Source organism: Leuciscus leuciscus, assembly GCF_965113295.1.
Source record: "Leuciscus leuciscus genome assembly, chromosome: 1".
Lineage (NCBI taxonomy): Eukaryota > Metazoa > Chordata > Actinopteri > Cypriniformes > Leuciscidae > Leuciscus > Leuciscus leuciscus.
The window spans coordinates 41,302,735-41,330,681 of record NC_138725.1 but is presented as its reverse complement, the minus strand read 5'-3'; the positions used below and the strand labels follow the sequence as shown (position 1 = coordinate 41,330,681).

The 27,947-nt window shown below is 36.9% G+C and overlaps 1 protein-coding gene across 1 annotated transcript in view; it reads right to left on the bottom strand.

The window, feature by feature from the left end:
- Positions 1-477: 477 nt before the first annotated feature.
- The window catches only part of prkar1b (protein kinase, cAMP-dependent, regulatory, type I, beta), a 59,818-nt gene continuing 32,348 nt past the window's right edge, over positions 478-27,947 (bottom strand). The window contains exons 5-11 of the mRNA XM_082137509.1: positions 27,034-27,095; positions 24,632-24,678; positions 19,745-19,903; positions 16,536-16,596; positions 11,580-11,701; positions 3,670-3,751; positions 478-2,355 (exon numbers count right to left, since the gene is read on the bottom strand). Of these exons, the coding sequence (XP_081993635.1) occupies positions 2,183-2,355; positions 3,670-3,751; positions 11,580-11,701; positions 16,536-16,596; positions 19,745-19,903; positions 24,632-24,678; positions 27,034-27,095 (706 nt within the window). The 3' untranslated portion in view covers positions 478-2,182. The remainder of the gene's footprint in view (positions 2,356-3,669; positions 3,752-11,579; positions 11,702-16,535; positions 16,597-19,744; positions 19,904-24,631; positions 24,679-27,033; positions 27,096-27,947) is intronic.

Here is a 27,947-nt window from a genome sequence, read left to right as displayed (position 1 = left end):
TCAGAAATGAATTCCTTTAAAACATGCAAAACAATTGGTCAGTAAAATAAAAATGTCCTTAATAAAAACAGACAACAAAGAGAGAGAGAGAAAACAATTGTAAACATAGAGAATTAGTAATGATATAAAGAAAAATAGAAGTCCTAAAATAAAGGTTGTCGATTCAGAATAAAGCTTCTGTAATCAAGTGTTTTTGTGTGTGTATTTAAAGAGGTTGAGTGGCAGGCTTGAGTACATTCCCCAGTTGATTTAGTGTAGTTAAGATCAGATGGAATGTGTCAAAGCCAAAAGCTCTAGTTTAATCTCGCTGGCCTCCCCTTCCTCTGACAACACAAGCTGACATCTGACTGGCAGTGGGAGTAAAAGAGATCCGGGGTGAACGAGAGTCAAACCGACAGGAAGAATGATAAGGTGATCTACAAAACATCAAAGGAGGATTCCAAGAGACAAACAGATGCATTAAAAAGCGACGAGACATTTAATGGTGTTCAGAAGCTTTTCTTTATTGGCCTGAAGATTAGAGTCACAGAATGTGTGTAAAAGTTGGTGTGTGTTTTATTCTGTAAAAACCGAGAAACAAAGCATGCAATCAACAATCGCTCCTTCCAAATTCATTCAAATAAACTCCAACTCATTCATAAACTACGGTATACTGCAAAAAAACCCCCACCTTTTCCTTAAGTCACTACAAACGAACAATGGCTGTCTCTAAACCTAAAGCATTTTGGAGCATCGGTTGAATTATACAGGTAAATATTTTGAACACACACGATGGCCAAAATGCTGTTGTAGGCTGATATTAAGAACCAACTTTAGCATTTCTGATCGTTTTCAGAACATATCCGTTAGTAATTCATAGTAAACTGGTGAATCGCACACAGACATGTCACACTTCACCCCAACATTTAATTATCATTTTTCATAATTTTTAAACCTATTTTTAAGACACATTTTTTGACAATTTTGTTGATTAATTATTTTCATGACATTTGCATACATTTCTCCCCATGTTCTCAATACTGTACAACAAACAAGTCTAATTCCAATTTCTTTCCTATAAATGTATTGATATGAATTTTAATTATTCTCAAGTTCATATTTTTATTTTACCATTTTGCAGTAAAAATATATTTATGTTTTTTTTATTTTTATAAATCAGCCTAAAATAAGCATCATATATATGAAGCCTATATGATATATAAATATATCTGCATGTGTATACGTTTATTTTGGGGGGTGAAATACGACCTGGACATGTTCTTGACAGGTTTTGTGAGATTCACCCAAAAATGTCATGGCCTCAGGATGTAAGAGCATGTGTGTGAATGTGCATGTGTGTAATACAATAGCATTTTGAAGGAAAAAAGAAAAGAAAAGCAACAGCATACAGATTCAACACATTAAGACTTGAGCTAGACTCCCATGAAAACCCCTTTTATAGCTTGTTCTATATTAAAACTTGTGTCTTAAAATGTAACAAACCCCTTCCCATTAATTCCAGCAGTAGAACGAAGGGTGGTTGGAAAAGCCAAGAAATTAAAATCACTATAGAACAGCAAAAAACGCAAATAAACAGATTTCGTCAGAGGGTCAAGAATGCAAAATGACCCATGCGAGGTTAAACACGGCACGCTAAACACACAGCTAAAAGGCAAAAGCTTAAAAAACACTCTTTCCTCTATGTAAACATATTCATATACTTGTGCCATCTGTAATGTTACCTTCCTCTTCAGTGCTGAACGGCAAGTGTACAAAATGCATCTCTGGTCTGCATGCATCACATATTGTAGGACATTTACACATGCCACATCAAGATGTTTCACATCAGTCTGTTTGGGCACCTCGTTCCCTATCCTAATCTGGTGAAATAAAGCTTTGTGACAGCATAGGTCAATTCAAAGTGCATGTAAGAAAAAGAAAATAACAAAGGAAAAAAGGAAAAAAGCAGAAAAGGTGGAGCACTTGTGCTTCTTGCAACAAAAAAAAAGTAGTAAAAACTGAATGCTTGGCTGCATAAAATAAGTAGATTTTTATTAGTTGCCACATCAGAGCAACTCAACAATAGTTAAGCTAACGATTTAAGCAAAACCGATGAAGTACCACACACACTAATTTATGCAACCAGGCACACAAGTAAGCTGACGGAGGTCTGTAACCTCTAGACGTGTGTCGGACGGTCGGGTTAGACTGTGAGAGAAATGAAGCTGTTATATCTCTGAATGTTCCTCTTGAGGATCTCAGAGCAGGGCCCGAGGACACGCTCAAAACGTGGCCGGTCCAGCTTCACACACTTGAGCGGACCCCTGGCCACGACTGTGGCTGCACGGGGTCTGTTCAGCAGCAGGGCTATCTCACCTGCACAAATAAAACAAACACACACACACGTTAGCTTAATGACTTGATTTAAAAATTACATATTATGGAAATCAATTTAGATTTTTATATACTCTTGACACTCAAAACTCAAAATATCAAAGGGCAACCAGGCAATTAATTGATACTAGGTTGCAAAATAATTCAGATATGTATTTCGCCATCAGGTCTGGTGTCCCACAGGGGTCTGTTTTGGTACCGCTTACATTTACATAATCATCAACACCTATTCAGTATTTAGCAACCTGACCCTTCCTAGTAAACAAATGTGTGAACTATGCCGCCACACTGAGGTTAGACACCGATCACAACAAAAGTTTATTTACATACAGTATAGAAGTCTTAAAGGTACAGTGACAAAAACAGTCAGTTTAATTCTAAGGATCAGATAGAGAGAGAGAGGAAATGGTCATAAAAAGCTAAATAATGACTGTTTGTGTAAGAACATTGAGCTATAAGTAGATATTATGACCCCTTTAAAATAAAAAATCTAAAATTGTGATACAATAATACATTATTCTAGTAAATGTTTGAAAAAGACTTTTACAACACTGATTTCAGTTGTTTTACATTTTATATTCTGCAAAATAAACTCAATAAATAAATAATTTATCAATCAATAAATAATAATAATAGTTATATAATTAACAACATTAAATACTTTTAAGACATTTAAACATACTTTATTTATTTTTTTAAATCTTAAAATACTGTATCCTAATCCACTTTACAATGCAAAGACCAATACATAATGAAGCTTTTTGTAGGTTTGAGCAGCCCAACACTGCAATATTGACTCATCCAATGGCAAGAGTTAGGGGCGGGACTATCTCATTGACCAACCAATGGCAGATGTGGGATTGTTCAGAAAACCTGTTTAAAACAATCACTATTTTTACCATTTTTATTTGGTGACATTAGCTGTGCAGAAATGTCTCATATTTAAGCAGTCATCTGTTAAAAATGCACTGCCTTTGCTACGTGCTAATAACATAAACACAACCCGTTTAACTTAAACGGTTATAAAACAAAGAGCAGTAGCTCTCTATATAATGTAAATACGACTATATTCACCACGTAGAGAGACAATCTAAAGATCAGTATGCCTGTGGTGCAGCAGTGTAAACCGCACTGACAGTAAACAAGCACACAGATCTACATTCTGCAAGCTCTGCACATGACGAACTGCCACCTGTTAGGAAAGCTACTCTTCCTGTCTGGCTCAGGCACTTCTGTTCTGTTATTTACAAGTCTCTGGCACAACGCTGCAGGCTCTGCGATCCTTCCAACACTCACCGAAGTAGTCAGATGGACCCAGGCGGCCCACTTCGACATATTCCTCATTATCAGACCTGCGCTGCAGAACAGATGCTGTACCCTGGGAAGAGAAGGAGAGATACAGGTTTAATGAGGAGGAAAAGTACAAAAAGAGGAGCAGAGGGAGGGAGAAAAGCCTAGCTCATGGTGTCGCCGAGTTTGAGACGTGTCAAAAGGATTAGTGCTTTATATGCCTGCAGGTGTACAGGGTTTAGACAACTCTGCATGCTCGCAACACACAGAAGTACATCATAGAAAGACACATGCGAGCACACCTGGGCCTGTCAGTGTTGAGATTTTTCAACAATCATAGAGTTACACTGCATGCGGCGCCCCACACTGCAATGCAAAAACTCATTTAGAAAGATAAACAAGGAGACAGGCAAACGGTCTGTCACATTTGTCACATCAAGGACAAACACTACCCACAATACAACAGTAAAACGAGGAAGGCTGACAGGACAGGACAGGGCTTCTCTCTATTCATAGTCACTTTATAGAAGTTGAAAAGACTTTATAGCCGTTATACAGTACAAAATAAAGTATGTAAAAATGCAACAAAAAAAAGCATGTAAAACACTAATTAGAATAAAGTGATGTAAATGTTAAATAAATAAAAAATAAACAAACAAATCTGTAATATAAAAGGGAAATTAAACAATTGGGCTAAAATTACAATTACAATTATTTTATAAAATATTATTATAGATGTATATATAAATATTAAGATAGGCCTATTTAAATATAAGAAATATTACAATTTAAATATTATTATTATTTAATTGTTGGATTATTACAGTTGAATCAAATAACAATAAAAACATTTATACTTGATTTGAATTTTAACTACAATACCCTCTTTCATTACTCTCCAGACTGTAAGTAAACTAGTATCTTGTGAGCAAATGTGGGGGTTGGAAGCAGGTTAGAAGGTCATCTACAGGCTCCTTTGCTGGGTCACTTAGGGCTTTGCACGTCAACAATTTGTAAGAAAAGCAAAAAATATGGACTACTTTTTAAACATAACTGAGGAACTTTATGATTAAATTACATTACATAGGTGGGAGAAAGTAGTTCTACCAATACTGCTGATGTAACAGTCCGGTTACAACCACAACTTAGATAGCAGCCATAGCTATTAAAGCTATTCCATAAACATCTAATAAAAAATAAATCAACAAGCTGTTACTAAGAGAGACCACATACAGTGAGAAGAGGCCCATCCCTTGAGGGATGCCAGACCTGACCTGTTTGCTCTCAAAGGAGTTGTTGTCTTCACTCAAACTGCCAGTGGACACTGACATATGATTTTAACCAGTTCTAATCCACAGCACTTGTCGAAGTAGTCAATACCATATCACTGTCCACCGCCCATGGCTGTATCTCACATGTAGCACTACTGGATCTCTTTGGAGCTTTCAACACACAGTTGACCCCATTGACCTTAACATCCTGGTAGAAGACTTGAAAATCACAGGTCAAGTATGAAAATCAAGGGTCAAGGATAGTGTCCATCAAAGTTGTGTACTGGAGTTAATACTAGTATCATCGTAAACACTGCGTTAATTTCCACTTCTACACTGACGAAAAACAATTATGCATCAACAAGACTAAAAGCTTCTTTTGTAATGTTTGCTGCAACTAAAGATTTATTTAGGTGTTAATATGTGTTATCTTTGACTTTTTAAACTAAGAACGTATACATTGCATTACAACAGCCGAACAACCACCCAAAACACTTTAGCAACAACATACTGTAGAAGTTGCTAAAACTACTTAGAAACTGCATAGCAACACCCTAGCAAACCACCCATAACACTCTAGCAAACACATCAGGGTGCTAAAACCACTTTAAACAACTTAGATATCGCACATCAACACCATTTCCAACTGCATAACAAGGTGCTAAAATTAATTAGATCATCTTAAAATTGCATAGCAACACCCTAGCAACCACCCACAAGTCTCTAGAAAATACATAACAAGGTGCTAAAACCACACATCAAACACACTACAGCAACTGCATGGCAACAACCTTGCAACCACCCATAACCCTCCAGCAATCACATAACAAGGTGTTAAAATCACTTAAAACACAGAACCTGTATAACAACACTCTAGAAACCCCTTAACTGTGCTAAAACCACTTAAATCATTGAACGGCATAGCAACAACTTAGCAACCACCCATAATGTTCTAGCAACCACATAACAGTGTAAACCATTCAGACCACTTTAGGAATTGCATAGCAACACCATAAAAACCACACATTTAGCAACTAGTTAAGGTGCAACATCCACTTGAAACACCTGGAAATTGCATAGCAGCACCTAACAACTACCCGTAACAATCTAGCAACCACATAGCAAGGTGCTAAAACCACCTAAACACTTCATAAATTGCATAGCAACACCTTAGAAACCACATAATGAGCTAAAACCACTCAGAGCACTTAAGGAATTGCATAGACACACCCTAGAAACCACACATAACATTCTAGCAAGTAGCAACTACTTAAGGAGTAAAAACAACTTGAAACACATAGGAATTGCATAGCAACACCTAGCAACTACCCATAACATTACAGCAACCACATAACAAGGTGCTAAAACCACTTAGAACACTTTAGAAATTGCATAGCAACACCTTAACAACCACATAATGTACTAAAACCACCCCTGGAAACCACCCATGTGCTTTCAGTAACTTTGCATGGTTTAGCACTAGTCACATATTCTTAAGAAAATATCATTCAGACAGTAAAAATCTGCTATAAACTAGACTATATGCCATTTTACTTCTAACTTACAAAGTGATAAAGTGATATTGCCTATAAGACTACCTCAAAGATCTCCAAACACCCTACTGCCTTCTACAGTACAGTATGTCTCCTTCAATCTCAGGATGCATGCCTCTTCAAAGTACTGTTCGAACATCTGCTGATGGAAAGGCATTATGTTACAGAGCTCCACAGCTGTGGGACTGCGTTGCTGGCTGCCAATATGAATAATCAGACAAGCTGCCAATATCTCATTCAACATCTAGAATACAAACATTCCTGTTCAGTCAAGCATTTAGCTAAGGTAACTCATGCATACAGGCTACCATTTTCACCTGAAGACATCAAGCCCAATTGAAAATCTAAGAGTTTGGGTTAACTGAGACACCAATGTTGTTGACTTGCTGTTTACTCACATTCAGTAAAGTCTGGAGCTGGCGTCTGGGCGGGCGGCTCTCCACCTCTCAGTCTCTTTTAGGAATACCAAACCATCTAATTTGCCCTGATGCATAAATACTGACGCATTTTCTCCTCCACTTCTCCTGCATTGATGTGTGCATAGTTAGATATGCATATTTTTATACCATTTCATGGGATAAAGTAGGCAGAACTATCGTTAACCTTTTATTTTCTCACGCTCTATCACACATTCCACACTAACACTTTTTAATCTTAAGTTACAAATTATTGATTAGGATAGTTTATGAAAAAGGTAATACCAAAATATACAGCGACAAGCTGCATCTAAAATAGCAGATGAAGTCAAAAAGTGTCAATTATAAATAAACATTTCATATACTGTACCATAACATTTTTTAGGGATCAGTAAGATTTTTCGAAAAGAAACGAATACTTTTAATTAGCAAAGTTGATCAAAAGTGATATTTTTTTTTATTTTCTAATCACTCTGGTCAAAATGGTGATATAAGGGTCATATATATATATAAAGGATATAATGTCATATTTATACAGTAAAATTACTAGAAGTGTCACGGGCTTGATATATATATATATATATATATATATATATATATATGGGTTTTATTAATTATGGAAAGTCTGTAGCGCTCTGTTAAATGCTGTAAGAATCATGAAAGATCCAGAAAATTCTCAGCACAGCAGTACAGTCCTTTGACCAGCTCTTCCTCAAAATACTTATGAATGACTTCAATGTGTAAAAGAGCTAACCCTGTGAGAAAATGTGGAAACAAGTCAGAACATTGCATTTTTAATATGTCAGGGATGGCTTTCATCTCATACTGATTTGAATGTGCCTATAATTATGTGGTATTTAATGACAGATTTCACTTTTTCTTTAAAAAAGCTCTTTGGCCAAGTTTTAAGCTTTGAATGTTTCGGTGTGACCCTAGTGGATCAGCGTTCTGGTATTTGCAGGATCTTGGCTTGGGACGTGCTCTCCGGAGGTATGACATCATGGGGATGCCCTGGAGCTGTTGGTTTTGCATTACTATCAAATTAAAAGTCTCACAATGGGCAACACATTGTATCAGCATCTGTGGGAAAACCTATTTAACACAAACAAATTGAGGGAGAGAAAATATAAAACGCAAACACCCAAATGCAAACAATTTAGCAGAGTTGTCTAATTGGTCGTCTGCTCTCACACGATTAAGACAGCCTGACAGCAGCTGTACGGGTAATAAACCACACCACGAATCATCACATTTAGCACGGCCCAAATTAAGATGATGGAACGTTATACATGCGAAATCAGTTAATGTGTGACGCATCAAATCATAGTTGATCTGTGACTCAATCTAACAAACAACAAATGTGTCTCAAACCAGGGTTATTATAGTTAAATAAAACTAAAACCATAAAAACCTATTTAAAATAAACATTAACTGAAATAAAATATCAAATATAAACTTATTTCATTTGAACTCACTGCCAAGCCTACATTTCTTATTTTCATTTTAATTTCATCACTTGATGTCCCTAAAATAAGTTCTTTCTTTCTTTCTTTCTTTCTTTTAAAAGGACAACACACATTAATCAACATTTCTGTAAATGTGCCAGTGTTAGCCAGCTGGCTAATTTTCAACTGCAGTCCTTTGGCAACATGTTTTTGAAACCTAAAACTGAAATAGAAATTAAAACAACATTTGTACACATAAAAAATACAAAAATAAAAATGCAATAGTGTCTAAATGATACTAAAATAACACTGTCCCATCCACAGGGGCAGAGTGTGTTAACATGAGAGACTAAATGTTTTTTCCTTCATATTTTTGTGTAAATTGAAGAACCCTAACAGTATCTGTCAAGACAAAGAAGAAGCTAAAAGCAAGAACTATGGAACCAGAGCTGGACAATGACACCCACACAGCTCTTCCTTCCTTCCTAAGCCTGTGTCCGTAAAGCCGTCCCTCTGGTTCCCTCGCTCAGGTCTAGAGTCTGGGCCTGACCCTGTGTGAAAGTCTGCAGCCTACATTCCATCACTGAACCGCTGGCCACCCCGTGCTGGGAATCAGGCAGAGACGGGAGGAAGAGAGAGAGAGAGAGAGACAAACAAGCAGCGAGACAGACCCATGTCTCATGCTAAAGTCCTCTTCATTTATTTGTATCTGTCTCTCTGCCCTGCTATACTCTGACCCAGATGAACAGAAGTTGATGGAAATGCAAACTGGGGTAAGGATGAGCTAAATAAAATAAAAAAGCACAGAGCAAATTTTCTGTTCTGTTCTAATCTATTGTATGTGTTCTATTGGGTTTACTGTGTTCTGTTCCATTCTGTTCTCTGTTCTGAGTAAACAGAATAGAAAACATACAATAAATGTAGAAAAGAATAGAACACAGAATAGAGTGGAACAGAACAGAGTAAACAGAATAGAACACGTACAATAGATTAGAACAAAACAGAACACAAATAGAGCGGAACAGAACCGTGTAAACAGAACATAACACACACAATAGATTGGAACAGAATAGAAAACAATAGAGTGGAACAGAACAGAATAAACAGAATAGAACATACAATTGGTTAGAACAAAACAGAACACAAAATAGATTAGAATAGAATAGAATAGAATAGAATAGAATAGAATACAAAATAATAGAAAAGAAGAAAACAGAATAGAACTGAAAAGAAAGGATTGGAATAAAAATGGAATTGTGCAGAGTGAATAGAATAGAGGAGAAAAAAACAACTAAAATAGAACTCAAAAGGACACATTAAATTGATCAAAAGTAGGAGTAAAGACATTCATAATACTACAAAAGATTTCCATTAAACAAATCGGGTCTTTTGAGCTTTCTATGAAAAAATGCATCACAATTTCCCCAAAAATATTAAGCAACACAACTGTTTTCAACATTGATACTAATAAGAAATGTTCAGTGAGCATCAAGTCAGCATATTAGAATGATTTTCACTAGGATCAACACATAAGACAGGAGTAATGATGCTAAAAATCCAGCTTTGACCTTTCTCTTGGAAAGTAGATTTGCGAGTGCTTCGGTCTGTCTGAAGCCACACACACACACACAGACACACACACAGACACACACACACACACACAGACACACACACACACAGACACACACACACACAGACACACACACAGACACACACACAGACACACACACAGACACACACACAGACACACACACACACACACACACACACACACACACACACACACACACACACACACACACACACACACACACACACACACACACACACACACACACACACAGCAGCAGGTTTCCTACACTCAGTCAGTCGCACTCACACAGACTCAATACTGGTGCACATCTCCTTCCATTGTTCAGAAATGAAGAACTAGCCTTTCAGCAACACATGTGTGTACTTTACATGGCTCATCAATCTCTGATTTATAACATTTCCCAAAGGAACAATCCTTACAAGAGTCTTTTCCAAACGCACATACTTGTTACATTACCTGAGCATCACCAATCTCAAATCTACAATAAATCTAACAGACAGTAATGCAAAGCTTCACCTGTGTGATTTGGCTCCTCAACATCAGGAATGTTTCATCAAAATGATGAGCAGGCCAGCCAAAAATCAATTAAAATGGGATTTTTGTCTTCCAGGCATAAATCAATATAGTAAAGCCATATACTGTATATCCTCAACATGCTTTATGATTTGAGGAATCATTCATGTCAGTAGCACCAACGGTACAGAATAAGTTGCTCACCAAAGTTTAATAGTGTTAAGGGTTGGTTTAAATTCCTAACCCTAATTATAAGCAATAATAAGGCAATAATCAGGTGGATGTGTGAAGAGCACAGCATCAATAGAGCACTACTTCACTCAACAGCCTGATTATATTAGTACTGCAACCTTCATGGAGGAGAAAATGAGAATGAAGAAAAGAGAGGCGCTGAAAATATGAGAACAGACACAGACGGTAAAAGAGCCCCCTCCAGACTTCACAACATCTTCATAAATGTGGAGTTAATCAAAATATTGTTCAAAGATCTGGCAGAGGAGGAGAAGAATGCTGAATCAGCACCACCAGGGGTTTCAGAACTGTAAATGTGTTTGGTGGTGTTGACAGCACAAAGCAAGAGTATCAGCTAACGCAAGAAAGGATAGAGAAATCTAGCAGGACTAGATGTGTGTGCACACACACAACCAATATAAACTGATCCTCATTCAATACATGTCCATTCTTCATCAAGCCACACCGAGGATCGTCTGAAAACAACTTTAGGGTGCTTACACACAAGAGAAAGTGCAGTTTGATCGGTTTTGAGAGTGTGGAAAAAGTCAGATCAGTATGAAATCAAGCGAGAATACCACAAATTAGATTTCCAAAAGTACTGGGAATCCAACAGGATGGTCTAAAACTCTCTTCGGTCAACAGACGCCCACACTGGATTGCATTGCAGTAAAAGTTAAAATATTGATTTAGTTTAGTGCATAAGCACCTTTTGAAAGAGTCAGGCCAAAACGCCTGAAGCAACCTCGGGAGGAACCAAGGAGAGCCGTTCTCCTCTGGTCAACCTGGAGGAACTGGTGCTTAAACGACTGTTATTTTGGCAACCACAAAAGTAGGATTGTTCTTCACTAGCTGTAGTGAACAAACATGCAGATGGTCATTTGAACACACACCTCTGTTATAATGAAGAAATCATCTCCCGGTTCTCCCTGCACTACGATCTTCTCTCCATCTTCAGACTGCACAGGCTCCAGGGCATCGGCCACAGTCAACCTCTCCCACTTATCAAGGGATTCTGCAAGACACAACAAGTTTGATGTTAATCTGGATCTAAATGGACCTGAACAACTTCACTTCAAGTTCAACCCTTGAACTTTAATGTTATTAGGGGTGTGTGTGAATCTTTGGGTGGACAGTGAATTGATTCAAATTACGATTTATAGGATTTCAATTTGATTCGGGAAAGATCTTTGCTAATTCAAAACATTTCAATTCGATCTGATTCAGAATGAGATTTGTTTTGGATTAATGATTCAACTGCTTTTTTTTTCTTTTTTTTATTCATAGGATGATGTAAATGCATCTACTGATTAAAAGATTAAGTCTTGGGTTAAAAAAAGACAAAATACTTAAAGTCCCCCTGTAGTCAAACATTTTATTTGTAACATTTTTATCCTTGAAAAAAAATATTTCATGCCTTAAAGCCACACCGTGGACTTTGTGACCTAAAGAGTTGACGCATACAAGTTATTTTAAATGATTCCTCAGGCCAATATACAGCGTTTGACACTATTAATGCTCCGAGCGGGGCTGCCCTCTTGAAATACCGCCTATGTAAGTTTGGAGAAGACGGACCGTCGTTGGCCAGGTCATGTGACCTGGAGAACGTATCGCTTTACGGCCATCACGTGACCATAGGCTCTGATATACTCATGGAGCAGACTTTTGCGACAGTGCTGCGGCGCTTGTGGCCTCTAGGGGCGCTAGACGTGAAAGTTACAGGTCTAGCGCCCCTAGCGCCCGCAAAAGTTCCGCGGTGTGGCTTTAAAATAACTCTACACCCTTGCCTCATTTAGTATACGCAGTTCTATGAATATGCAAATTAGCCCCGCCTCCACTCACTCACACCAGCTCAGAGATCCACCCGTTGATTACACTTTGACCTGATTGGTTACAAGGTAGTTTGTGATGTCAGAAACACCAGCAATTTTAAACCGTGTTTTTGAGATTGTCTTTGATTCACTGCAGTTTTAGGGAGAAAATACCCAGCAATGGTGCTGACTAATGAATTTACACATGGTTTGTCTTAAAGCATATTAAAAACACCACAGGGGGACTTTAAGATTGTTCATTGCACCAAGCAACTTGAAAGTAAACTCATTAAATACATGTGCATACAGGCTACTTGGAACATAAAGAGTGCAATGTGCTAATCAAATATATTTTAGAGCTAAGAGTAATTTATTATTATTATTTTTAAAGTTTTATTTCCATGAGTTTTCTTTGACTGGAAAAAACAATAAAAAAATTCCCTATTATTTCCCGTTACTAAACAAATCCAAATATCTAAATATTACCCAATACATTCAGTTTCCTCAAGGTCTCATATGCAAATAAAGTCTCCTTAAATGTTTTCATCGCACCCAAATAAACAATTATACCCATAAAATGGCAGTATTTCATCTAATAGAAAACAACAGTGAGTTTTTCATGCAATAAAAGAGTTTTATTTCAGTAGTAGTGTACATGCAATAAGTTGCCAGCTTATCAATGGTTTGTGTGCATTCGAGGTCATGAATGATGCCACGGTACACCTACATTACTACACACGCAAGTAATTTAATGTTTATATATTTTCAAATATTGAATGATACTTTACCTAATCATGATTCATTCTATTCTTAGCATTTAAACCGATTCTTAAAAATTAACATTTCAATCCGTTTAAAGATTGATATACATATACAAAGGCAGTATCTGTAATTGAATCGTTACACCCCTAGATGTAATAAATATGAATAAATTATACTATGATAACGTCACGGAGCAACAAAGCGCCAATGCTTTGAAACGAAAGGCACAGAAGTTATAGTTCAATTTCCATCCATCCAAAAGTAACAAGCAGCAAGCAGCCTAGACTGATATTTTTAGAGACAATTTTGAGAAAGCCGTGCTATTTTGTGTGTGCGATGAGAATCCGGTGGTCTGTGAGTGACCCGTGGGTGTGTCAATCAGAGGCTCAGACTAATGCTTTTATAAATAAACTGACTAATCAGAAAGACACCAAGGCTTATCACGAACTTCCTGCAGAATGCGAAGACTGGATCTTGACCTAGAAGAGCTTCTGTTGCTCGTGGACTACTGAAGCCGTGGCCGTGAGAAAAGAAACCGCCAAAGCCATCATTCAATACCCACCACATTCCAGAAACACTTCCCACCTTCCAGCATCCATCACACGGGTGTACCACACACGAACACGACCACACTAAAACCTTCTGGACTTCAGCAGCGCTGATCCATCCTCCAGCTGCAAATAATAACCAACGCCTCTGCCCTTTGCTGTTCGCTCACTCTGTCATTCTTCATTTCCCATTATCCCATCAGAATGCGTTTCCCATCATCCCAACACTGGACAGTAGCAGATGATCATTCTCAGATTAGACCGTCATAAGTGTTAACATTTAAATAGTTAAAAGGAGACGATGTGTGTGTGACTTAGGTGTGTGTTTGTGTGTTGGGGCCAGCCTGTCTGCATGCCCCAGACTAATGGTCACTTTATCAGGCTGGCTAAGACATCCTCACGCCCGGGCAGACGTCCACCTGCTTCAGTCGTAACATGAGCCGTCAGTGAGGGAAAAATCAACACCGCATGCTTCAACTAAGAAAAAACAGTGTGTCTGTGTGCGTCTATATTAGCACCTCACTCTTTCAGGATATTGTAACATAGCATAGAAAAAATCATAACTAAGTCTTTCCGATAAAGCACTAGAAAATGTAGGCTTTTAGTGATATTGAATATATATATATATATTTTTTTAAATCAGAGGAATCACATATAAAAAATCCTTTTCAAATGAATAATCAAGGTATGTTTTCCACACTATTATCTGTTTGTTTTAATGAAGACAAAGGTTTTCATTTTATAATATATATGTGTGTGTGTGAATATATTTCATTTAAAAGCACCATTATGACATTAAAAAGAAATATTTGCTTATTATTGCATATAATTTTTTATTAGGACAAGACAGCATATTTTCAATTTTCTTATCTAATTTAATATTAAATATATTTATATAAAATATTTAATTTTTTTATGTTTATTTATATGCATTAATATGACAATAAACAGCAAAATTTGCATACACACATTTTTACTAAAACATTTAAAATATGAAAATGTCAGATGGGGACTTCCAAGAACAATTGTGAAAGACGACACAAAAGAAAATGTTTATTGTGTGTGTGTATATATATATATATACAATTGTTTAATTTAAAAACACCATTATGACAATAAAAATTAATATTTGCTAATTATTGCATATTATGAATGGCTGTTAGCACATTGAAGGTGACTGCTTACTAGTCAAAGTCAAAAGTACATCACAAAGTTGCTATGATATTCTGATCACGTAACGTGGCGTAACGAGAGAATGTTAAAATATGACTCTTATTTTTTTAAGCAGTTTTTTGCGCAAGACCTCACAAGTGTCAGGACCTCACAAACCATGGTAAAACGTGCCAAGACTTCACAAAACAGTACCGATTTCACCGCAATCTCAAAAGAATCTTGCGCAAACAAAAACATGCCCCCCTCAAAGGCGAGAAGACGAGCGAAGAAAAGAGGTTTGAAGAGCGAGAGAGCTGGGTGTTTGAAGACAGGCCGTGACAGGGCTGTGAAACGGAGAACACAGAGAGAAAGAAAAATAGAGGAAACCGAGAGGAGGAGTGTGTTTGTTCAGCCATTTAATAACCCCATTTAGAGCGACGAGTGACCTCAGGGTGCTGAAGGACGAGGGGTCACCGCAGAACTGACCATCTTAATGTTCCTCTTTCTAGCTCCTCTTTGTCTCTCTCTCACCAAACAAAACCGCTGGAATGCAAGTCCGGGTAGAATCGGGCAGTGGTGTCTGTCACTCAAAGCTACACTCTTAGAAATAAGGGCTCTTCAGAAATAGAAGGTTCTTCAAATTCTGCATAGAACCTTCAGCTTCTAAAGAACCATTTTTGTCCACATAGAAAAAGCACTTGAGCTCATTTACAGGTTCTTCAGATCAGAGTTATTAAATTTAAAGCACACAATGTTTTTTCTAATGAACCAGAGATTAATTCTCTGTGGGGTTATACTTTATTTTAAGGTGACGTAGTTACATTGTAATTTACTCAAATAGGTACTGAGTAATATTAATTAACTACATGTACTTACTATAGAGTTACGTTTAGGGTTAGTTACTTGTAATTATGCATAATTTACTGTTAATAATATAGTATGTACATGTAGTAATGTGTAATTATGTCACCTTAAAGTAGTGTTAAGATCCTTGCACACTGAGTCCGAAGTTTTCACATGCGTTTTTTCGCGTAATTGTCATTCGGTGGCTCCGAATTGTCAAAAATCCTCTCAAAATGCTTGATACCAATGTGAAATACGCAGAAAATCGAACGCGATCCGAATTTTTTCCCGTATTCATTTTTTAATGTGCGGAAATTTCGAACGATTTTTTGGAAGGACCTTTAACCTCAGTGGAAATTAAAAATGCTCTCCTCTGTCACTTGACTATAAAACTCTTTGTGGTTATAATTTGAAAATGTATTTTCATGCATACTAGAAGTTCTTAGATCATAAACCCATAAAAAATTGCATTGAGTTGTTCACATGGACACGTCAATTTACAAATGAGACCTTATTGTAAAGTTGTTACTGAAAACTTTTCCAAACCACCAACATTACACTAATTTACTCTGCATTTAATGCAATGTAAGATTAGTTTCATGGACGATTTACAAAATCCTGGTTTTCTCATGTTTAATAAACAAGGGGTTTGAATAGAATCAAACAATTTATGCAAGATTGATATGACAGATAAAAATCATTCTCATTACAAAGTTCTCATTACTGTACTTACCAAGTATAGACACCTTACTGAGGAACTCTTCATACATCTTCCTCTTCCTCAACGTGCTTCCCTAAAAAAACATTGAAGCAGCAGTTAGAAGACACATTGAGGACATCAGGTAACAGAATCTGCTGCCCTCTAATCAGTCTCTACGGAACAAGAATAAGAAACACAGCGCTGAGAACAAAGCCGGGGGACTTTCCTCAAACACACTGCTGAAGAAGAACTATAAACATACAGATTAAAGCAAAGTTTTGGCTTCCTTCTCTTTTGTTCCTAGTGTTGTCTTTTTCAGCTCTGTCTCTCTCTAATACTCAGATAAAACACACAGAAACACATTAAGTGGAGACGGTCCCATGGTTAAGAAAAATTACAAATGATCTTCTTTTTTGTCTCTATTGTTTCTTCTAGACCGGAATGAGATTAAATGGAGGAGAAATGGAGACTGAAGTCTCTGAGTTATTAACTAAACCACCTTCATATTTTGAGACAACGAAATGCAAACTTCCAGCCACTGACTGGCCGTGAAGATCTTCTCTTTTACGAGGTCAGTGACCTCTCCACCCCTGGTGTTTGAGAAGAAGATACAAAAACATCAGAAGAACATCTAAGATGGCCTGCAGACACTAAAGTGAGGCATGACAACGTGATCTACAGCGTTCCGGCAAGTGTTGGTCAAGCTTAATGGATTAGTTCACCCACATGTCCCAAATAAACAGTATATATTTTCTAAAGACAGACTCTGTGTAGCTTAAATAAGTGTCTGTGGAGATCCTTTTACTTGAGCAAACAAGAAATATTATCCATAGAAAAGTGAACTAAAGCTGCATTCTAGACTAGTGCATATTTATGTGTCTACTTAAATAACTGACCAAAATTCAGTGTTTAGCTTGCAAGTAAGTATGGGCAATATATTTAATTATTAATTATTTAGTAAGATAATAATAATAATAATCCATAATAAAAATAAAATATAAAAAAAACACTAACATTTATATATATTTTATATTTTCAAACATCATTTTAATAAAAAGCCTTTAAAATCATTTAATTGGAGAATTAGGGATAAAATAGCTAATAATAATAATAATAATAATACAAATAATAATAAATAAATACCGGTACATACATAATAAAAATCAAATTAGAGATGCACCGATATGAATTTTCTCAGCCGATACCGATAGCCGATTATTCGGAATGATATCGGCCGATGCCGATACCGATAGTTTGGTTTTCATAAGCACTTGTCTTCATGGCAAATTTATTCAAACATATATAATTAACAGTAAATAAGCTCCTGTCTAGTTTTTTTAACGCTAACTAACAAACGGATGACTTTCCTGAAGTAAATGCAACATTAAGTGATATTGTTCACAAGCTGTTTTATTGACATCTTTCCACGGTTGAAACACTGATTGTGTGATTACATGAGACATGATATGGATTTCGGTAAGTTGTACTGTATCTTTCAACTTACCTTCAGACATTCATGCTTGTTTTTCTAGATATAATTTGTATTAAAGTGGCCGAAAAGACTCGCGCTCCTGCTTGAACTGAGGAGCAACAGTGATCTGTCACATTTAAGAGCGTCAAAAAGCCATTTATTGTTTGAATTTCCTGATAAAATTGACAGAATTTGAAAGATGACACTTTGTTACTTTTTAGAAGTAACAAAGCACAAAGCTATTTGCGATTGTTGGATGAGAGGCGCGTATAGGGAAGTATATGGAAAACTGCAGATCTGGCAACCCTGGTTTGAACTAAGGGTGATTCATAGGGTCAAACAGAGCCTGCTTTTATGTAGCTGTTTTTAGCTGTTAATGCATTATTGTTGCATGAACTTGCCTTAACTAACTCAACACGAGAGATTTTCTTCACACAGTGTGGGTTGCAGTCGGTCATGTTTTACCGCACCATTTGATTGACAGGATATCATCGGCACTGATCATCGGCTGTTTTTAAACTGTTTCAAAACCAACATGAGTGTAGGTCATTTCACAGGTTCTCTCACACACATTATCAAACACACTGTGAAATATGACAATTTTATAAACAGCTTTATGAATTTCTGACTTATCTCTAATTGACTACAGCCACACACACACACACACACACACACACACACACACACACACACACACACACACACACACACACACACACACACACACACAAACACAAATCTTTTACTGGTTTAATTAAGAGCAGCTCAGCATAGCTGAAATCTTGACAGTATGTCTCTCTTCTCACAGAACTCGGTGTGTGTGTTGTTAAGAGTAAGTCTGCATGGTGAGTGCGTGTTTGCATAAGAAAGTGAGGAAGACACTAAAGAGAAAGAAAAGCGAAACGATGGCCTGACAGAAAAATCTAAATTGGTCCCTTGTCAGGCTCTGTTGAGAACAGTTTCCACGGAGGCTTGCAGGGCATTAGAAATATTCATTTATTCATTCCCACAACACACACACACAGACAAATACACACACTCTACAAACACAAACACTGCTACAGATGGAGCACTTGATGCAGATTACACTGTTTAGTGAGACAGAAAGTATTTAGTTCAAGAATACCAAAGGGTGGAAAGTTTGGTTTAGTTTTGAGAACGCCAACAGCACAATGGTCAAGAGTTTCAATCTGGAAAGTCATGGCATCCAATTGGCTCGTCATTTAAAGGGGTCATGAACTGGCTTTTTAAAAATGTTTTAATTGTTGTCTGAGGTCAGCTTATGACGTTCGCTTGGTTTTTACATTCAAAAACATCAAAATGAAAAAGTAATAGGCTATTTTCTACCCTGGTTTGGAGCCTAGCTCCTGAAACGCTCGGTTTTTATGGGCATGCCGCATTGAAGACTTGGAAGTAAACGCCCACTGCTATGATTGGATAACAGTTTTGCATATTATAATGAGTTTCACGTAATGCGCTGGGTGGGGCTAAACAGGCAGTGTTGAAGATGGCGTTGATCTTCTGCGGAGGCGGTGTTTGATACCCTTTGATCCCCACTTTGAAAAACCTGTCGTTCACTGTGTCCAATAAATTCACTTTTATTGGACTAACAAGGACGTTTTCAGTTCTGAAACTTACAGGATATTCTTATAGTATGATGACCTCTTATATGTCAAAAGCTCAAGGAAAATTTTATTTCTCAGTTCATCACCCCTTTAAAGGGACAGTTCAGCCTAAAATGAAAATTCTGAGTGTGTGAGTGTGTTTCTACCATAAGGATGCGTCGGTAGCTGTCTCGGTCTATGCCCCACAGCTTCAGGTCAGTCTTGGCTTTCACAGTAGCAGCTCGAGGAGTTCCATATATCAGAGCCAATTCTCCAAAACTACCACCCTCTCCGATACTGGTCACCCATTCACCGTTTACATACACCTGTGAACAGAAGGAGAAAGATCATTACATATTTCTGTATATCATACACATGAATATGAATAACTTGTATGGTTAATTGAAGACAACAGCATTAACTTCCATAATCAATTAGAACATTTGGGGCCATTTTTAGGAATATTATGATTGTCATGACAGATAAGTTCCCCAAGTTCCCCCAAATTTTCATTACTGGAATGTAAAATAAAATCTAATTTGCATTATAATGGATGTATTCTAAGGGATGGATTTTTCAATCCTGCTCCCGCAAGAGTATGTACGGCTCCAACTTGCTTCCGCAAAAAATATGTTAGATTATATGTTTGAAAATACCTAGAATATGTTAGAAACATTTTCATATCTCTGTGTCATGCTTATCTGTGAAATTCACCAATTGCACTTTGATTAAGATGATAAAAACAAACACTTGTTTTAGAATATGCATTGATGACCTCTACACAAAAAAAGGGACATTTAAACAAAAAGTAGAAAGGAACTGTTTCAATTTCATGTTATCTGAAAGGACTGACTGAACTCTCGTTTCATACTAATGCTAGTCAAGGGCATTCACAGTGAAGCAGGTGATCTGATAACACACAGCTCGCACCTTCTATCTTCCCAACCTTGGATCCTCTAGGGTGTCTTACGAGGAATTAGATAACACCTTGAGACTCTTTCCCCTGTTTTGTCTTTCATTTTGGCATTACGGTAAGATGCTACCGAAGAGAATATCTCACTGAATCTGTGTGTCAGCGTGTGGTTTTCAACAGCCACACGCATAGAAGAGCACAAAGAGCCTCTTTCTCACTTTCCACAGAGACTGATTGGGTTTCACCTGTGGACACACAATCCACTTGTTGATTTTATGAGGGGAGATAATAAAAAAAAAACGCTAACACACGGGGCAGAAATAAACGCTGGTCCTGCTCGGGCCAGGCGTTCTGCCAGCCATCTAAGACACATTCCACAGGTATCTCTGCTCTCCAGACCGGCCACTCGAGCAGGTTTGGGTCAAAGCCTCCTCAGAGATGGCCAACATGTCACTTAAGGTGAGAACTTCTTTGCAATAACCCTTCTATCTTCTATATTTCAGTCATTTTATTGGAACAACAGACAAAAAATAATGGCAAACATTTAAGGCTGCCGCAACCAAAGACTTTTCTAGTCGACTGGTAGTTGTTAATTTAAGCCATTATTTGACGTGCACAGCACAAGGCCAAAAAGCTTGCACAGCATACTGGCAAAAGTTATGATTATAATTATGTCGGGGGGAAAAGAAAGACGACGGTCAGAAATTTTTTATTTATTACTATACTGGTGTTTTCTGAGTTAGTATCGGCTGCAAAGATGATCATCATGAATGATGAAGCTGATGACGCTGACTCGTCATCTCCACAGTATAGATGCACCTTTAGGGAGAAATGCATGTTACGTTAAACATCATGCAGCAAGCGCTGTAGTAATTTAGCTCCCACACTCCACATGAGCATTTGGATATGTGGCTAATAATAGCTCATTTATCTATGTTAACCTTAAAGCGAGTGGCCATGTAAAGTGCCTAACATTAGGCTAGTACTCGCATGTTTCAAATGATAATTAATGTTTGAGGTCGATAATTAATTTGGATTTCTTGCTCGACATAATTACCACATGGAACAGCCATGTTACCATCTGTCTGTCATGGACTGCATGACTCCACGGAATGCCGATTCCTGAGGAGTTTGTTTTTCTGCTAATTTTGTTGGCCAAGCCTCTTCTCATCGACTAAAGTTTGGTTAACTATTAGGGGGCAGTCCTTGAAATATGACTTTAAGTGACTGAAAGTGAGAGAGAGTAAGCGAGCGTTAATGAATTCCAAATTTGAACACACTCTCGATTAGCATGCAGTACTAAGCGCTCCAAAGTCACAGGAGATTTATCCTTTCTGCTAATGAGAGACATCACGTCGCATTCAAGACGCATCTTGACATTCCAGCACGTTTGCGCATATGTCTGGGAGGTTTATGGAGCTGAACGTGCTCATGAGAAGTCCGTCTGTAAACATGTATTTTGCATGCGTTCGACAGCACTAGTGTGGCGTACAGTGGATTGAGCGAGCGTGGCTCTGTGCTCGGGCTCTCGGTGCTCTGGCTCTGACCCAAGAGCTCGATACGACACAATCTGATGTGGCAGGGACCCAGTGCTGACTCGACGCGCCCTCGGAGCTCATCCAGAGCAGAGGAGAAATATTAGCACTGATATTTCACACAGCCGATCACTAAGCACATACACAAGGAGAAGAGTCTCGAGACAAACAAGACTGGTAATAACATGAAGAATATATTAAGATACAGTGTTCAGATTCAGTCTGTGAAGGAAAAACAGGGTTTTTCTTACTATTTTAAAACAAAACAGCCTCACCATTCAAAATGGGCCAATTAGAAACTGTCAATGTTAAGATATGACTTCCCACTTTTATCAGGGTCAGTAAGATTTTTCTTTCCTCAAAGAAATTAATACTTTTATCCAGCAAGGTTGCATTAAATTGATCAAAAGTGACAGTATATACATTATAAAGACAATTCTATATATATATATATATATATATATATAAAATTCCATTTCAGTTAAATGCTGATCTTTTCAAAATGTCTATTTATCAAAGAATCCTGAAGAAAAATGCATCACCAAATTAGCATATCAAAATGATTTCTGAAGGATCATGTGACACTGAAGACTTGAGTAATGATGCTGACAATTCTGCTTTGATCACAGGAATAAATTACATTTTAAAATATATTCATGTAGAAATCAGTTATTTTACATCGTAATAATATGTCACAATATTACTGTATTTTTTATTACATAAATGCAGTCTTGGTGAGCATAAAAGACTTCTTTCGCAAAAAAAGGATAGTTTCTATTGATATTCACTCATGTTTACTATTCACTATTCAACAACTTGGTGGTTGTTAGTCTGTTCACATGTAAAGAGATAATTTACATATAGTAGAAAAATTCTAAGAGTCAAAGAGAGCGTGGAAAATGCTCATAAAAACGAATCTATGACTTCAAGAAGCCATAACTGACATTATAAATGGACTCTAGGGAAAAAATAAAATGCTAGAAAAGTGTGGAAAAGGTCCCTTTTAAATAAACAATCATATTTACTGATAAACCAAGAATGGGGGAAGGAAAATACTACAGATTCCCAGGGTGATAAAAGCAAGTTCTCAATAAATCATATGCTTTAAAGAAAATCTACTTTAAAGCTTCTTTAAAACAAAACAGGGAAATGGATTCTCTGTGGAGATAATGACACATCACTTCTCTTGAACTTTATCCATGCCATCTTTGGGAAGGCAAGACAATGGCAGTCAGTGTTCCAGTTTTCTTTAGTGTTAAAAGAGGCCAGTGGGTAAGAATTTTTTTTATTTTTTTTTTATCATACAGACCTACTATAATATGTAGGTCTATATGATAAGATGTTTCAGAAATTGTCATATCCTAATTGTGTGAACGTCACGGGGTTCCATTCCCAGGTTACATTTCAACGCAAAGTCAATAAGGGAAAAAAACATCATTTTAAATCTTGCACATAAGAGTAAATTGGCACATTTAAGCACATTCCCATCTCAAACTTTCATTACTGTACTGATTTTTATTTTAAATATTATTATTTTGTATATTTATGAATTAGCATAAAATACAAAAATATCAATATGTATAAATATATAATTTGAAAAAATAATAAGAATGAGATTTTTTTTTTTACGCTAATAAAAATATGGGGGGCTGAATTGTCATTGCAACAATTATTATTATAATTTTTTTGTTGTGATTCACCCCATTACATGTGTTATACTGATAAATAATATTGCAGATGTAGATGAATCAATCCCAGAGTATCTGCTCACTGCTGTGGCGGGCCTTAAAGTATCCCTATTATGATATTTTAAAGGTTCCTAATTTTCTGTTGGAGGTCTCCTATAATATGTCTACATGGATCCAACGTCAAAAAACACTTTAATTTTCACATAATATACATTCCAGCATAACCTCTTTTCTCACAGTGTCTGAAACGGTTCGATAAATGATTGACCCCTAAACCCCTCCTTTCCGAGAGTCTACTCTGCTCTGATTGGTCAGATGGCCCAGTCTGTTGTGATTGGTCTACTGCTTACAGCACGTGTCTGAAAACAAAATGGCCATTACCGTAATATGAATTTCAGCTCTGGATCTTCCTCAGCACTTGATATACAGTGATGCGTAAAAGTAACGATGGCGTCAGTTTTAACATATCAATTCACGCCCAGATTCTCATCCTTTGGAAGTGCATCAAAGTGCATTTACTTTCGCAGCACAAAAAACTCTTCTAGGTCTCAGCTACAACTACAGTGTTTGAGGGTCAAAGTAGGCGTTGTTCGCAAGGCAGCCGATATAGACCATAGGTGGGCTCGAGCAGGAAGTGAGACTGGAATTACTGACAACTCGTTTCAGGCAGTTCAGAATCTGTTCTTTCTTTTGGGAAACAGTAAGTCCATTTATCGTGCACTTTGATCTTTAAAACTTTGCAGACCTTTCACACTCACAAACAGCTGTATTATACACCGCATGAAAGGTAAAATCAGAAAAAGCATTATAGTGCATATATACAGTGAAGTCAGTTTCATGCGTCTATCCTGATAAGCTGCACATACAAGTACATGTATGAGTTTGACTGTAGAAACAGGTATGAAAAACTGAACTCACATCAACTTCTCCTTGATCAATCACATAGAAGTTGTCTCCTTCATCACCTGAGAAAGAAATTAGAAAATCGTGAGTTTATTCCAATCAACCAACTTCAGGGAAAAGACTACAGATATACACCTTTTTCCCTCCTGTTTTTTATTTTTTTATTTTGCTTAGTAGTGGAAATCTACATTAAAAAAAACTGAACATACTCTATCATTCAAAACTTTGGGGTTGGTAAGATTTTTCAATGTTTTTGAAAGAAGGCTCTTATGCTCACTATTTTAAATCCATTAATATATGAGCTAAAAGTTAATTCTGCAACCTTTTAAGAGTCCCCACAGATAACAAAAATGGACTAAAACCCACAAAACTCCCATTTTAATTTCATGGGACCTTTAAATTCAGGATGGAAAGGAGGAAAAGATAAATAATTTTGTCTCTTTCCCAGATTCCATCCCTTTCCAACTCCCAATTTCCCAAGAACACATCCGTGCATATCAAAGATAAAAGATGGTACACCACTTTAAAAACGTCACCACCTCCCAGGACAGTGTCATCTAAATGATTCCCAGGCTTCATCTTCTACACCCCATTTGAGAGTTTAATGGACGGTTGGGCGTGCCAGAAGCCACAGGCTCTGATCAACATTTCCAAGTTAAAGGCCATACATAAAGCATTTCTTTAGGCTCAGAGGGTCTTTGAGGTTTAAGTGTGTGTTGAAGTTGGTGTTTGGGATCCTGGTAGCAAGTGTGTGTGTGTGTTTGTGTGAGCCGAAGAGTTAAAAGAGTCCGTGATCCGTGCGCTGCCGAGTTCACGCGGGTTCACAGGGCTAATTAACACCGAACACACTAAGCGCTCGTAAATCACACAAGCAATTTATCTTAACACACTCACCGTTCGCTAGTGCCCTCTCCCTCTCTTACTCGCCGTCTCTCTCTCTCTTTCAACCCATTCAGCTCATTTTTCTTAGTATTGTTCCTGTCTTCCTGTCTTTTATCACCTCTGCTCTGAAGTTTCTGTTTTTTGGCCAACAGATCCTTGAGTCACAGAGTGCAGTCAAATATTTGACAAGAACAAAAACACACACATGCACACTTCTACACACACACACAAACTTTGTACATTCCTAGATCTACTTTTATGGGCAATCTGTCCATGTTAGATAAATGCTTTGAAACTCGGTTTCAAGAACTGCATTGCACAGAGAGTGCAATCTCAATTACTTTATGAACTCCACATGAAACCAAAAAGAGCTCATTGTTTGACTATAGAAAAAAAACGCTCATCACCCACCGCTCCTTCTAACTAAAACAATCTGCAATGCATTTGGTCTTTTGATAATGATTTCCTTAGGTTTGCACTTTTGTATTTTGCACTGCATGCACTGAATATGCACTGCAAGTACATAAAAGTAATATAACATTAAATAGAATCGAAAACACAGGTACACAAGTACATGACCACAGACACCTTTAGCTACGCAAGCTTGCCGTTATGTTCCAAAATACTGCAATATTAAGAACAATTGGAGTATATCATAATAGGACCATTTAGATTGTAGTAAAATGATTCCCCAGATGTTATCATTACTTAACCTTAACCATACATTATCCTCCATTTAGAGGATACAAATTTAAAAAATGTTTAACTTAGCTTTATTTATTTATTAGCTTTAATTCCTTTGAAGGCCTGCCAATGTCCAATACAATATTTAAAATCCAACCACTATAAGGTAAACTATCTCCACCAGTATTCCTGCTGTAATTATGGCAAAGTTGCTTGTTTTCCACAGTTTTTATTAATTGGAAACTCTGAGTGTTGATATATTAATTGACAATTCATTTTGTGATTCCAGAAATGTAAAAAAAGTTATGTTAAAAAAAGAAAAAAGAAAAAAAAAGAAAAATTAAATTACATTTAAAAAGATATTGAGGGGAGAACAATTTTTTTACATTTACATTTTGATTGAATGTTTTTTTTAAGCATTTCATTTAAAGTTATATTATTTAATACATAACATATTTTAATATTAATTATATTTATTTAAAAATATAATAATAAACAAATTAATTTAAAAAACAATTTTTTATTAAATCTAAATAATATAAATTTAAGTCATCCTTCAGGCCCTTGGATGTTTTCTGTGTGTGTGTGTGTGTGTGTGTGTGTACAGGTTTGACTATGAGGTCCAAAATGTCCTCACTATTCAAAAATGTGAAACCTAGTGACCCTGACATCACTAGTTAAAAGGCCTTTTTTTGCACAGGTTTTGTATAGGTTTTTATGAGGGTTATGTTTAGGGCTAGGGTTCCGGTTAGGTGATAGAAAATAACCCGATATAAAAACAACAGAAGTCCAAATTGATGTCCTTACTAATATAGTGTGTGATAAACTACAGGTGTTTCTATATACTGTACCTTGCTGGATTACCGTTTCCCCTGCGATGTGAGTGACCGGGAACATGGCATCAAATATGTCACTGGGGGGAAAAAAGAGATACATTCGATTATTCTATCATTTAATTATTGGTCATTCAAAAACACAAATACAATACTCTGAATTCAGTTCAATAGTAATATCAGTGTTATCTTTACAGCTGGAATAACAAGTGACGAGTACATGCTGTAGTCACAGAGATCAAACAGCACGGCCATGTCAACGCTACTGTATCACAAGCTTCACCTCATGTCATATGGCTTCTTTTCGCCATCTCCACAGAAACACGTTTTACAAAACTGTACACAAGACAACAAACAGTGAATGCTCAATATGTGCTCTTCCCGGGGCACACACCTTCAAATAAGAAATAACCGTGCCTGTGTGAAGGCAAAGAGTGTCGTTAGTGTTACAAGTTTATGACCTTGATAATGCACTTCCATTCTTTGTCTTTTTTCGGCAGCTTCTGGAGTGTCAGTCACTACACATGACCCCTGACTCTGTTCCCACAATACACCTCTCCCGTTACTGCTGCCGGCTGTAAGCAGTGTTTATTCGCTTGTGCTGCTGTTGTATTGTCAATGCCTCTGTAGTTGTATTTATGCCATGTTTACATATGTAAATATACTTGACATCTCCTCAACAAGCCGCATGACTTGAGGAATCGTTCATGTCTGTAACGCAAACAGTGTGGGATGAGTTACTAACTAGTGTTGTTTAGTATTATTTATAAACTATGGTAGTATTCATTAATTAACATTTATTGGTATATTTAAATTTTCAGTAATTTTGTTGTGATTAGTTACTTTATTAGTTTTGTTATATTTAGCTTTTTAAAGAAACCTTTAGCTTGTTTAATTCTTTTTAGCTTAAAGGTATAGTGGAGGATTTTCTT